This window comes from Rhipicephalus microplus, chromosome 3, assembly GCF_043290135.1.
Source record: "Rhipicephalus microplus isolate Deutch F79 chromosome 3, USDA_Rmic, whole genome shotgun sequence".
In the NCBI taxonomy this organism is placed as follows: Eukaryota; Metazoa; Arthropoda; class Arachnida; order Ixodida; family Ixodidae; genus Rhipicephalus; species Rhipicephalus microplus.
In genome coordinates this window covers 38779946-38794740 of record NC_134702.1, presented here as the reverse complement: position 1 = coordinate 38794740, position 14795 = coordinate 38779946, and the positions used below count along the sequence as shown (strand labels likewise).

Sequence of the window (14795 nt, the reverse complement as noted above, 5' to 3'; positions counted from 1 at the left end):
TGCATTCCAAAAACTATTAAAGACGATAGTCTTTCTTGGGGACCTTCGACGGAAAAATTTTGATCTGTCTGTTTGCCTGTCTGTACATTTGTCTGTTTGTCCACTCTTAACGGCTTCGGGTACTTGCAACGGCCGACCCCATCCGCAGCGCCCACCTATGTTGCTGAAGGTTGAGCGTTCATGCTTGTGCAATTGTAAATTAAAAAAGCAATTATTGCGCATGTCTGGGGCACCATAACAACACGTATATATTCTGCGTGTGCGTCTCTTACTAGAAAAGGCATACATAAGTAATTTTAAGGACCGTAGTGCTTATCACGCTGTGCTGACAATGCAACGCTTGCACGGAAAAGCGAGTGTTTCCAACGCTTTGCTAAAACGAAACGGTGGTAGCATTTACCCGTCGTCTTGCGTTCTACACCTTATCACCTCTGAGGTGGGCGTGCACACCCGTCTCAGAGCCACGCGCTTTGTTTTCTAAGACAACTGCCAGATGGCGATTATGTCTCACGTTTGACGTGACTTGATGCGCTCGTTCGCATCCGCTGCATGCTCGAGGCACTCTAACGCAGCGCTTCTAGAATACCGTTCACCGATTTTCTTGCGCAGAACATCGAATAAATGTCTTGTTCACTCTCTCCACACTCAAGACTATCGTCTTTCGACGACATTTGCAGATTACATGCAGATACGGGGCCAATTTTTTATTTCGTATATTTTACGTCCAGTGCAAAGAAATCAGGTTGTTTCGTTCCTGCAAAGTCCATTCTCCTATAAGGAAGATCAGTGGTATTTGTGAAAAATAAAAAAACAGCCTGTTTTTTGATACGTAAGACCAGCAAAGATGGGGAAGCGTTCCGGTAGCAAAGCTTCGCGCGCGTGTTTGGATTCACTTGCCCAATCGTCTTCGGCGGCAACAGCCAAAACATTTGAATCCGCTCGACACACACGCTCCCTCTTCGGCGCACCGGCGTACTGCGCTTCTATATCAGGTATTGCTTAAAGAGCTGGATATAACCAGGAAACCAGACACTTTTCGACTCATTTCCTGGATACAGCCAACTCTTAACCAGGACCTGATTTTGCCACTGCTTCTCTTTGGAGGGTACTACAGGCGTCCTATGCGCATATAACGATGTCCAATGAAGCACTGAACGCGTTGCTGCCGCGATCTCTTACGTCACTGTACTACGGGCAAACGCGATTGGTTGACGGAGACCCATTCGGAGAAATATATATGACGTCTTGATAAAGACGGCCAAGCCCATCACAACACGTGAGAATGGGGTGCTGGGGTAAAGCTTGGCTTCACCTACAGAGAACCGCACGCACGCTTACGGTTGTGAACGTAGACAGTGGTACAAAACAATTAGTTTAATTTGGGTGACCGCTAGCGCAATCATGTGCAAGCATGAATTTGCCAGCCTGGCGACGTCAAATATTGTGACGGGAAGGGTAGCGCGAAGGCTCCCGCTCATAGCGTGCACGTGCTTCGAATGCGATCGCACAGTAGACTGCCATAAGGCATGCACGCTGAGGTCAACGATGATTAGGGGCTGGACACTATATTTGCATGAGAACCGATTCCGAAGGCCTGCCTTGCGTCTATGCTTTTGCACACTATATGTTCATTGTTTATAGCTTGTGATTGCGACTCGGCGTGTCACCCTGCCAGCACAGATCGACCTATAAATGTTTCGTGTGGAACGATTTCGCTGAGGGCATTGTCGTGCTGTGCACGTCGCTCGTGTCTGTCGCGGACGCCAATCACGTGGTCAGTTTCGTGGAGCTATCGCGTATTCGGGAATTCAGGAATATTTTCGTCTGCACCACCACCACCACATTTCTTGCCCTCGTAAATAAGCGAACAGCTTATATGGACCACCACAAGAGAAGGATCCTTGTGGTGGTTATGCATATAGCCTGACAGAGGACCCAACACCCACAAGGGTGTTGGGTCCTCTGTCAGGCTATATGCCTTTAGCCCCAACATCCTTTTGTTTCTTGTGTCTTGTACAAGAAAACAATAAAAACAAATTTTGAAAATTGAATTGAAATTGAAGAAACGAAAAAAGGGGTGCTAAGGGAGTCCCCCCCTCCCCCCCCCCGCTCACCTTGTCCCGGATTTGTCGACAGGTGGGGGTAGGGGCGTCGCTGTGCCGCAGGTCAAGTACCTTATCAGACCCAACAATTACCAGCTGCACATTGTTCTCGACGTGAGTGGATTGCCAGCTTCTATGAAGCACGCCTAAATACACATAAAAAATTATCACCACAGCAGCAACGGAATTTTTTTCTGTGCCTTTGTCAATGCACAGAGAAATCGAAACAATATTCAGCTTAGTGACTTGTTAATAGCCAACGCTGGTTCAAGCAGTGGAACTGAAATTGAGGGACGAAAAGAAGACAGCAAGGACGTCGCCTGCAAGGCTGAAGAGAACTCTTTGTTGGGCGAGATTATGTACAGTCTCAACGAAAAAATGTTAGCACTAATAAACGGTATCCGCACGATTGCGACACGCGGCGCTGTTGTTCACGAGGACGCTGACAAAGAGACTAACAAGCACAGTCCATTTTTTCAAATGTAGGGGTGGCCGCCGGACCAGCGGATAGCACAGCCCATCTTGCGTGGCCCATCCGAAAGCCCGTATCATTGCTTATGACCACACGTGGGTGGGCACACTATATCCTTTTTTGTTCTCTCATTGAACTTGCGAACAACCGTATCTTTATGCAGTTGCCCAAAAGGGCTGCATGTTGGGGTGCTTTCCGCCGGCCGCCCCTACATGGAAAAGTGGAATGCACTTGGCACTGTCGATATCGGCGCGCTCGCAAAAAACGGAGCGCCTCGTGTCGCACTGTTGCAACCGGTCACTTGGACCAGTCTTTTTCCGCTGCAACTGTACGCCCATACTTTTTGTACAGGGTCACAAAATCGCTAGAAATGGCACCAAATCACCAACTATAAAAACTGTTAGTGGCTCTCTTTACCGTGGCCTTGGCCAACAAACAGTTGTTAGCACAGCGACGTCCTAGTCTGGTCCTCTCTTTGTTCCTAGTTATCAATTCCGCTGCTCGTACCAGAGTAAGTACTGAACCAGTTCCACTTCCAACATCCCACCGCTTCTTCCTACCAGACAAACGGGACAAGGGTAAAACCAAGGGGAGGGTGGGGAGGGTGATTGAACTGCCGAAGTTTTTCAACTTCGCTTGCGTATGTATACACGCAGACATAAAAACGCACGTACGAACATACTAAATGTTTGGTTTAAGTTCCTCTCCCTTCCCCCCCCCCCCCCCCCGAAAATTTTTTTTTAAATCTGGCTACGCTCCTGAAATGGAAAGCTTGAGCACACTCAGGACACACTATCAGGATACACCGCCAATGTAGTGTTCCTCCTATATATTATTCGAAACTAACGCGTAACGTGGCGACAAAATTGGAACGCTCCGGTAATAGCGACTGATCGCGCAAAAGTCGGCCCTGACCTATTTACGAGACAGGGCGCGTGACCTCCGGTTCACAGGTCGCACGTGCTCCTCCACCGAGTGTGTCCTGCGCGAGAAAAATAAAAATAAGCTAAAGTGGTCGTTTCTCAGAATCGCCACGACGAGCGCACGCGCAACGAGGCACACGTTCTCTTTGTTTCGAGCCGCTCACCGCATTTGAGTACCTTTCTGTTTCCTCTTCTCTCTCTTTTTTTTCATAATTTAGTGCGGACATTTTTATTCGTGCGATGGTACGTGACTCCTCGCGGCGTCAACAACTAGCACATTCGCACTTTCGGGCCGAAGGCGTTTCCTCTCTTTCTAACAGCTTTTCTTTGTATTCTCTGCACCAGCACTAGTTTCTATCTATCTATCTATCTATCTATCTATCTATCTATCTATCTATCTATCTATCTATCTATCTATCTATCTATCTATCTATCTATCCGCCGAAATAATTGCATATTTGTGTACGTATCCACTCATGCACATGTATTCAAGTCAGGCCCGTAGCCGGGAACTTATTTCCTAAAGAAAAGGGAGGGGGGGAAGGGGTAACGTTTCACAGAAGCTTCCTACCACATTAGGCTTCATGACCATGTCGTCAGGCCTCTCCCATTTTGTTTATTTATTTCGTGCCTTTGTGCAGGTATAAAGCGAGCATCTTTATATCATGCCACATTGACCCTTCATGTCAGCAAATGAAAAATAACTTTATATTAACAAAAGCCCCTGAGCTCTCACCCTGAGTTCGCGAGCCAACGAAGGAACTGATGCGCACTGCACCTCGCAGACGCACCACGACACCATGCAGAGCGGCATTGGGCACGTGCAGGGTCATCTACGTTATCTAACTAATTTTTACAGTAGTGTAACCAGAGGAAGGCATGAGTGTGACGATGTACGGCTTCGTTGTTTTCGATATTTCACATTCAGTAAGCGTTAGACGCGTACGCAGCGAGTTAGCAATCTTTATTTGTATTCAAAACACCCGCGTACCAGATCTTTCGTATAAAGTGATTACTTCCCGTTCGCACCATAAAGCATATGCTTTGTTGCGCTTATTGCTATAGCTTTGGTTATTTTATGCGATAAAATTTACAGTTTCTTTTTTTAGCTTTACATACAAACTCGAATGAGCATAATCTGGCGTACGTTGCGGCGGCTGCACTTCTATTGCAAATCTCCGCTGGCTTCGACTCACTTGGCGCTTAGTTGGTGTAGTTACCGTGGTTACCGCACTCGCTTTGTTAGCCTCTGTGGTCGGCGCATAGGTGTTCTGTGGTCAGCGTAAGCGCCCAAAACGTCGTGTAGCGCACGTGTTATCAGATAGATTTACCTGAAGTAGTTATCAAGTGAAAATGTGCTTCCACAAACCGCGAGTAGGTGCAAACGAAGTTTACGTGAGCCGGCAAAGCAACATTTGAGTTCCCAAAGTTAATTATGTTAGCGTAGTAGCGTGAAATTCCTTATTTAATTGCAGCTGTGTCGTATGACAGACAATTAATATAACCAATTATTTAAGGAGTATCTTGTTCCTTGACGAGTTTCGATTTTCCTGCTGGATTAAACTACGAACGCGTAATGCAGCAACACGGCGCTCAGCTGGCTGAGGCTACTTGTGAATACCTTTCGTTTTTGATGTCGTCAAACAAGGCAGAAAAGGCGTGCCTCTTCGCGGACGCGTCTACACAACCAAGACAAATGTGTAAAGCACGTCTACCTCATTATTCGATCGCAAATCGTGTTTGGAATCGTTCCTTCCATGCGACATTTAGCCATATATCAACAACCATAAAATGAAAAACGGGGTTTTTTTTTAAGGTATCAGTACGTCAAAATCGATGATGCATACTCTTGAGCAGGATTCTTGAAGTAATCAGCAGTGCTCAAGAAAAGGCCGCGCCATGGCTCTTTCACACGCCGTACGATGGAAGGTAGGCCATTTTTAATAAACTTCTAGCTTAATTTGCAATCAACACTCTTGACACATGTGCCACACGTTATCACATGCACCAATCAGCACAAAACTTGTCTACATGCTGAACTTGGGCTGAACCTTATTGGACACATCTCTCTTAATTTCTCATGTCTTTGGTGCAATAAAAATCGACAACTTTCAAATTTAAAAAAAGGTTATTCTGTCTGGTTAGCATGCACATACAAATCTAAGAAACAAGGCAAAGAAGAATGACTCATGGCTTGTTACAAATCCTCCTGTGTCATTCAAGAGCACTGTTTCCTCGCCAATGTATAAATGGATCGATAGATAGATGGATGAACTTTATTAGGTGCTTCAGAATGTGCCAATGGCTGGCCCAAATCAGTGCACTGTTGATTACGTTACTTTGTTTGAGGCTTGTGTACTTAGATTAAGGTGCACGGTAGAGAATCGCAGATGTTTGAAATTTGCGGAGCCTTCTACTACGGTGCCCCGCCGCGGTGGTCTAGTGGCTAAGGTACTCGGCTGCTGACCCGCAGGTCGCGGGTTCAAATCCCGGCTGCGGCGGCTGCATTTCCGATGGAGGCGGAAATGTTGTAGGCCCGTGTGCTCAGATTTGGGTGCACGTTAAAGAACCCCAGGTGGTCAAAATTTCCGGAGTCCTCCACTACGGCGTCTCTCATAATCATATGGTGGTTTTGGGACGTTAAACCCCACAACTCTCCTTCTACTACGGTGTCTTTCAGTGATGTAGTTTTGGAAGGTTAAACTGCAGATATTTTTATTATTATTGCTACCTGTAGGCTGCCACAAACCATAGTGCGAATGCGCGTGTGCGCCCGACGAGGAAGATGAGGCTCGCTGGCTGCTCGAGCTCGGAGCCAGACTGGCCAGTGCTGCAACCGCTCTTGCAAATATATTTTTCGAATATATTCGCAATACTTTGTCTCGTTACTCACGTAACATATTTGGTGGAGGTGGAACGATCCCCGTCCTCACCACGCAGCTCCGCAGTGGCCGCATCCTCCAGCTTTCCGCCATGGCTTCCAGTGACAACGCGTCCGCTTCATCATCTGCGGCTTCTCCGACAACCTTTGTCGCCGTCCAAACACCACGTGATCCCGGGACATTTTCTGCGCAACCTGGCCTCGACGTCGACAAATGGCTTCGCCTTTATGAACGGGTCAGTCAAACTCACCGTTGGGACCCTACCATGATGCTCGCTAATGTTCTCTTCTACTTGGACGGAACCCCGCGTGTCTGGTACGAGACAAATGAGTCCGAACTCACCAGCTGGGACACGTTCAAGGAGAAGCTACGTGACATCTTTGGGGACCCGACCGGTCGCCACGCAGCTGCACGACAGGAGCTGGCTACCCGTGTCCAGTCGCCAACTGAATCGTATGTGTCATACATCCAAGAAGTTCTCGCTCTTTGCCGAAAAGTGGACGAGGCGATGTCTGAGGCTGAAAAGGTTGGACACGTTTTGAAGGGGATCGCGGACGACGCCTTCAATTTGCTGGTGTACACTAACGTCTCGACCATCGACCGTGTAATTCAAGAATGCCGCCGTTTCGAAACAGCAAAAAGCCGTCGGGTGCGCCCTCCTTTTTCTCGGTTGCCAAACACGGCGGCTACGTCCACCTGCTCCGATTCTACCGTCACACCGCCCTTTGAGCAGAGTGTAACGCGTATCGTTCGACGGGAACTTGAAGCAGCAAGTCCAGCGCCGCTTCAGCCCACTTCTTTCGAACATACGATACCGACAACCCCCGCGATCTCCGTTATTCAGGCGGTCGTACGACAAGAATTCGCCAACCGCGGGTTCCCTGATGCTTGCCCCATCTCTTGCCCCTCCTCCAGACCAATTCCCACTAATGCACCTCGACGTGACCCATTTGTTGCTCCACGATCTCGCAACCCGGCGGAATGGCGAACTCCTGACGACAAACCGATCTGCTTCCGGTGCCACCGCGTTGGACATGTCTCCCGCTACTGCCGTGCCTCCTGGACGCCGCCACATAGGAGCCAGTTTTTCGCACCTTATAGCCCATATGAAGATCTTCGCCGGTATTCGTCCAGCCGTACCGCCCCTGCTTTCGACACGTCTAACAGCCGCCTTCCTGCTCGTTCTCCGTCCCCTCAACGCCGTCGTTCCCCGTCGCCCCAGCCACGCCGCCATCACTCGCCGCCTAACTTTTCATCGTACCCGACGGAAAACTAGACAGTGCAGCCCCTGGAGGTAGTGCTGCATCATCCCTGTCTGAACCAAACCCTCCATTGACGCTTCATACGAACAAAAATCTTGTCGATGTACACGTGGACGGTATTTCTCTGTCGGCACTAGTCGATACTGGCGCTCATGTGTCCATAATCAGCGTTCATCTTTGTCGCCGCTTAAGAAAAGTACTCACGCCCCCTGCTACCGAAGCTGTACGTGTGGCCGATGGCGGCACTGTTCCTGTCATTGGCATGTGTACGGCCCGCATACGCATCGCCGACCGTTACATCCCTGTTCTATTCACGGTGCTCCAGAACTGTCCTCATGACCTCATCTTAGGGATGGACTTCCTGTCGACCCATTCTGCTCTCATCGACTGTTCCGCTGGTACTCTTTGCTTAGACCTTCCTCTTCAGCCGGATATTCACCCTGAACCTCAACACGGCCTTTCTGCCACAGACTTCCTCCGCTTACCGCCTAAAGCCCTCACATTCACCGAATTTGCCACGACCTCACCCGTATTGGATGGGAATTACATCGTCACGCCGATTCCTGATGTCCTACTGGCACGTGACGTCACCGTCCCTCACTGCATCGTAACTGTAGCCTCCAACCGGACCCGTCTACCCGTCATAAATTTCGGCTTCACAAAGCAAGTCCTCCCTGAAGGCATCCTAATTGCCACGTTGCGGTCCTTAGCCGATGATCACGTCACCACTTTCGCAGCCGACGCATGCCCCAATTTTCCTTGTCGCCCACTCGATGCCACATGCCTCGACATGTCAATACGTCCCATGATCGACCCTGACCTTCCCCCAGCGCAATCAGCCGCTCTCGCACGCCTTCTAGCTTCCTACCGTGACATCTTCGACCTTGACGACCGCCCACTCGGCCAAACTTCTCTTGTAAAGCACCGCATCAACACCGGTGATGCTGCTCCCATTCACCGTCGACCGTATCGCGTGTCCGCGTCGGAGCGCCAGATTATTCAAGCTGAAGTGAATAAGATGTTAACTAAAGGCATTATTGAGCCCTCATCAAGCCCATGGGCGTCACCCGTCGTCCTGGTTAAAAAGAAGGACAACACATGGCGTTTTTGCATCGATTACCGGCATCTAAATCGAATCACCAAAAAGGACGTGTATCCTTTACCACGTATTGATGACGCCCTCGATTGTCTCCACGGCGCACGCTACTTTTCATCCATCGACCTTCGTTCTGGTTATTGGCAGATTGCCGTAGACGAGAAAGACCAAGAAAAGACCGCCTTCATCACTCCAGATGGCCTATACCAATTCAAGGTTATGCCCTTCGGTCTATGCAATGCCCCCGCCACGTTCGAACGTATGATGGACTCTCTGCTACACGGGTTCAAATGGTCAACATGCCTGTGTTACCTAGACGACGTCCTCGTATTTGCACCTACGTTTGAGACCCACCTTGAGCGTCTGTCGGCCATTCTCGACGTCTTCCGCAAAGCTGGCCTCCAGTTGAACTCCTCGAAGTGTCACTTCGGCCGCCGACAGATTACCGTGCTGGGCCACCTTGTCGATGCTTCTGGTGTGAGACCGGACCCTGAGAAAATTCGTGCCGTCACGAGTTTCCCAGTACCCCAATCCGCCAAAGATGTCCGGAGCTTTGTGGGACTTTGCTCCTACTTTAGGCGGTTCGTGAAAGATTTTGCGGCAATCGCCCAACCACTTACCGATCTTTTGAAGAAAGGCGTTCCATTTTCGTGGGGGTCCACTCAAGCTGCCGCCTTCTCTCACCTCATAACACTTTTGACGACGCCCCCTATCCTCGCCCACTTTGACCCATCTGCCCGAACTGAGGTCCGAACTGATGCCAGTGGTCACGGTATCGGAGCCGTTCTCGCCCAATGCCAACAGGGACACGACCGCGTTATCGCGTATGCTAGCCGCCTCCTTACACCTGCAGAGCGTAACTATTCGATCACGGAGCGAGAATGCCTTGCTCTTGTCTGGGCGGTCTCAAAATTCCGTCCATATTTATATGGCACTCACTTTTCCGTCGTCACCGACCACCACGCGCTCTGCTGGCTTTCATCCTTAAGAGATCCTACAGGTCGACTTGGTCGCTGGGCTCTGCGACTGCAAGAATACACCTTTTCTGTGATATACAAGTCTGGACGCCTGCACCAGGACGCCGATTGCCTTTCTCGCTATCCAGTTGACCCATCGGCCACCATACCTGACAACGACGCCTGCGTGTGCTCCGTTTCTCAACTGAACCACATAGCCGACGAGCAACGCCGTGATGCAGCCCTACGAGCTATCATTGAGCGCCTCGACTCCTCCCCATCGAACCGATCCTATCGCTCGTTCGTACTCCAGAATGGCACATTATACCGGCATAACTTCCATCCAGACGGCCCATCTCTGCTGCTTGCCATACCCAAACACCTCCGCTTGGCTGTACTCCACGAACTTCATGACGTTCCTACTGCCGGTCACCTGGGTGTGTCCCGCACATACGACCGGATTCGCCGTCGCTTCTATTGGCCAGGTCTGGCACGGTCCGTCAGAAGATACGTCGCGGCGTGTGAGGAATGTCAGCGCCGCAAAACACCATCGACGCTTCCGGCTGGGCGCCTTCAACCACTCGATATTTCTACGGAACCTTTCTTTCGCGTCGGCTTGGACTTACTCGGCCCTTTTCCTCTGTCTTCTGCTGGCAACAGGTGGATAGCTGTGGCCACAGACTACGCCACACGCTACGCAATCACACGCGCCCTTCCAACAAGTTGCGCCACTGACGTCGCCGATTTTCTTCTACACGACGTGATCTTGCAACATGGTGCTCCACGCCAGCTGCTCACGGACCGAGGCCGCACATTTCTATCGAAAGTCATAGCGGACATCCTACGCTCTTGTGCAACACGCCACAAGCTCACTACGTCGTACCATCCGCAAACAAATGGCCTCACAGAACGCCTGAACCGAACCCTAACTGACATGCTTGCAAAGTACGTTTCCTCAGATCACTCTGACTGGGACATCGCTTTACCATACGTGACATTTGCCTACAATTCTTCGCGCCACGACACGGCTGGTTACTCCCCTTTTTTCTTGCTGTTCGGCCGCGAACCCACATTACCCCTCGATACGACGATTCCGTTACCAGCAGCTCCAACTTCACAATATGCTCTGGACGCCATCAGCCGGGCCGCCCACGCACGCGAAACCGCTCGTGCTCGCCTTCTGACCTCCCAAGCAAACCAACGGCGTCGGTACGACCAACGACACCGCGATGTGCACTTTTCGCCCGGTTCGTTGGTTCTGCTGTGGTCTCCGACCAGGCACGTTGGCCTGTCTGACAAGCTGCTCTCTCGGTACACAGGGCCCTACAGAGTGCTTCGTGAGGTGACTCCCGTCACTTATGAAATCACTCCTGCTGCCTCGCCGTCTTCATCCACCCCTAGGGCCACCGACATCGTACACGTCGCACGCCTGAAGCAGTACCACTCGCCCAATGATCTTGACATCTAGATGCGCCGAGACGGCGCCTTTGCCGACGGGGGTTATGCTACCTGTAGGCTGCCACAAACCATAGTGCGAATGCGCGTGTGCGCCCGACGAGGAAGATGAGGCTCGCTGGCTGCTCGAGCTCGGAGCCAGACTGGCCAGTGCTGCAACCGCTCTTGCAAATATATTTTTCGAATATATTCGCAATACTTTGTCTCGTTACTCACGTAACATTATTATTAATTATTATATTGATTTGCATTACTGCCAGATATCGTATGCAGTGTCTAATTTTTTCTCTGGTGCCCTTAGGTGGTATTTCTCTCACGTTTTCCGGGTTATACACATGAATTTGAAACACCACTCCGTAACATTGTGTATGCATGTAAGATTATTGGCATACATTTAGCTGTAGTATGCAAACACCGGACAAAATTTTATGCAAACTTGTCTTTAGGTTTTGGACTTTGTCGTATTGTTCTAATTGCCACTGCATTTAGAAATGAAAATTCGAAAAATGTTCTGGAAAAGCTGTAGTAAAAAAGAAAGGTTCTTTTCAGAAAATGAGATGGCAGCACGAGTGCGAAATGAGTCGACGCATCCAACACATTTTGCTAAATTATGTGGCTTGCTTTGTGCGACATTGTTAATCAGCTTAATGAAACTTTAGTAATCTGCTGCCTTAAAAGAGGTACACACTACATTTAGTTGTACAGGTTATTCTCTGGTCTTCATTTCAGGTGGAGCTCACGAATCAGAGAGGTGTCAATAGCATAGACAGAGGAGTGAGAATATGAATAAGAAATGGAACACGAATCCAAAAGCCACTAGATATTAAGAGTACTGGCTATGCTCAGTTATTGTAACGACGACAGACCTGCACAAGTGATTGTAGCCTTTGTGGGTGTTTCTTCCTGTCATATACGAATGCTATGGCGTATTGACATTCTGCTTTAAGAGTGGTCACTTATAATATAGTGACTGTGGTGTTATACATGTTGTATTTGTGTTCTCTCATTGCCTTTTTATATTTCAACCTTCCCCTCCTTGTTCTCCCATTGCAGGGTAGCGTATCTCATTTATCCTTCTGGTTAACCTTACGTGGGTGACCTAATTATTGTTATAAATGGAAACGTGGAACTATTTCCTACAGCCTATAATCTTATTACCCCAGGGAAGGGTGCACATACGCAGGTAAATAATTGAGTAGAAGGTAGAGTAGTCAAGAGACATCTATCTAGCGTGTGGAGCAGGCATCAGCGCATCTATAACCTTCACCGACTCAATGACGCAGCATTCCGACTTTTCACTCACCCTCTGTTTCTCTCCCTCTGCAGGTCAACATCATGGCAACGTGTTTATGTCAGAAGGGATGATCTCGGAGAGTCAGCCTACAGGCTCATCACTGGGTGCAGTTTGTGAAATCTACACGTTCGTGCAAATAATTGCACGGTATCTGTGTGGTAGGGTTCAGTGGCTGCAGCATTGGAGCCTACAGCAGCTAACAGCATGTCTGGCTTTGTTCTGTCAATCGAAGGGGAGTTGAACTTTATCGTGAAAGAGGTGAGTGCTTGTCTCATTTCAACAATACTGCTTTTCATAGTGAAACACCATTGCCATTTTTTTCCCCCTAATTCAGAGATATTTGCAAAGCATACTGAACTCGTGCTAAAGAAAACATCTTGCAGTACCTCGACTATCTGGGGCTCGACAGTGTGTCAAAGGCCTTCGAAGAGGAATGCCTGGCACACGGCAAGCCGATCCAGGAAAGCTTCGCTTCGTACAGGAATGAACGGACTCAGAAAGTTCAGGTAAAGTCTGCATGGCCAGCATGTACAGCAATACACTTACTCCGCAGCGTCAGATTGCCTTCAGAGTATTTGGTGAATGTTCATTTGCATTCAGAGTACTTAGTGAATGTTTATTGCTATTTGAAAAAGATTCTAAAGGTAATATTGGTTCATGCTAAAGCGATTGGCTAGGTCGCTTGGTCAGGCTTTACTAGAGTCACTAGCATTGGGTCAGGCTGAAGTGGTGTGTTTTATGTCTGGGCAAGCTAGATCAAGCTTGAGTCGGGGACACTAAAAGGCTGCTATTAATTGTAATGACGTGGTTGTTAGCTCATAAAATGTATAAAACATCACTTCTACAAAGAGCAAAGTTTCCACAAGTGAGATGATGATGTGATGAGAAATATTTGCGTGCCGTAGTTGTGATTTATTAACAATTGTCCCTGGTCTTACACATCTTGTTGATAGGTGGTCAACTGTGGACCATAACTATAGTGTTGCAGTGAAGAATTGAATTGCATATAAAAACACGCACAAGTAAAAGCAGCTTGAAGCACTAGTTTTCTTTATTTGTTTTTTATTTATCACAAACCTTAATTAAGAAAACCACAGACAACAAAGCCAAAGAAAGTACGTGGAATGTTATTTACAGACATTTAACTGCATTGTAGTTACTATGACATAAATTTAGGTGGATGAAAAGACAACCCGTGGCAGGCAAGGGCCGAACCTGCAAACTTCCGGTGACACGTTCGATGCTCAACCCTTCTTTTTTCTTATTTCGTTCCTTACAAAATAATTGCATGAGAAATTAGGTATCTCATACCATGCCTCGTTACATTTCAGACATATAAACCAGGTGCAGCCATTGCTGTTTAGAAATCATCCACACTTTTACTCAGGCTCAGTTACCCAGCCATGCACAAACAAAAGCTATCGTGGACTGAAATTTTTTGTTGAAGCTGTATTCGCAATGTCAGCCGCCCCTCTTTTTATGTAGGTGTAGGACTACATTCCCAGCAATGTCTTCATCGCGCTTTTTGAGGAACACGATCCGCAAATTCTATCTCTGAATACTTCAGTGCTGTATCGGAATTGCTGGAGGATCATAACCTGTGGCTTTTTCATGCACCGTTCCTTACTTTTTTGTTTCTTCATCGTTGTGAAGCTCACGCTCTTTCCTTGCCTTTATTGTGCAGAAAGAACTGCTGAGCTACTTCGACGAGGGCAAACAGGCTCAGTTTTTCGCTGTTTGGGACTCTGTTGTTTCTAGAAGTACCATGATCGATGAGGCCGTGTGCCGTGACCTCGAGTTTCACCTGCGGTTGCACTTTGCCATATACCCGCAGCGCTACCCCGAGAAAGCTGTAAGTTGTTGGCTCAGTCCCCGCTCTTTTGTGACGTTATCACTGTGTAGTTTCATATAAAATGAATGAGAATCATGGCAGAGCAATCGTTCAGCTTTTACTGCAGGAACGAGTATTATGTGGGTTCGTGTAGCTTTAAAGCCTATGGTGTCAGATGTTCTTATGGCATTTTGCCTTTTCTTTGGGAATTTTGATGAACTTGTACGTCTTTTGAATCCAGCAGAGCAAAAAAGTCCCTCTACACATTTGTAAATATGGGGAAGTGCTGCATTTATCAGGAAATATGTTAACATGATCAGTAGTGAATCTCTTTAAATTCGGGAGTTTCCACAAATATACGGGTGATTGCATGACAAGTTAAATACCTTATAAGATGCCTCATTTCATGTTAAAAATGAAAATTAATCATGGTGAGTTTAAGTTTGCTCAGTGAGGCTCATGAATTGCTGCATTTATATTTCAATTTAAGAGGCTGAGCAGAAAATCGTTTGATAGTCGGAA

General features: G+C 48.2%; 1 protein-coding gene across 3 annotated transcripts in view; it reads left to right on the top strand.

The window, feature by feature from the left end:
• LOC119161839 (lisH domain-containing protein ARMC9) overlaps nt 1-14795 on the top strand; it is a 46701-nt gene that overhangs the window by 3126 nt on the left and 28780 nt on the right. For 2 of the 3 annotated variants that reach the window (XM_075889265.1, XM_075889263.1), the window contains exons 2-4: nt 12475-12700; nt 12826-12948; nt 14127-14294. In XM_075889265.1, the coding sequence (XP_075745380.1) occupies nt 12647-12700; nt 12826-12948; nt 14127-14294 (345 nt within the window). In that variant the 5' untranslated portion in view covers nt 12475-12646. Of the gene's footprint in view, nt 1-5305; nt 5427-12474; nt 12701-12825; nt 12949-14126; nt 14295-14795 lie in introns of those variants that run through there. The other variant, XM_075889264.1, reaches the window with a different exon arrangement.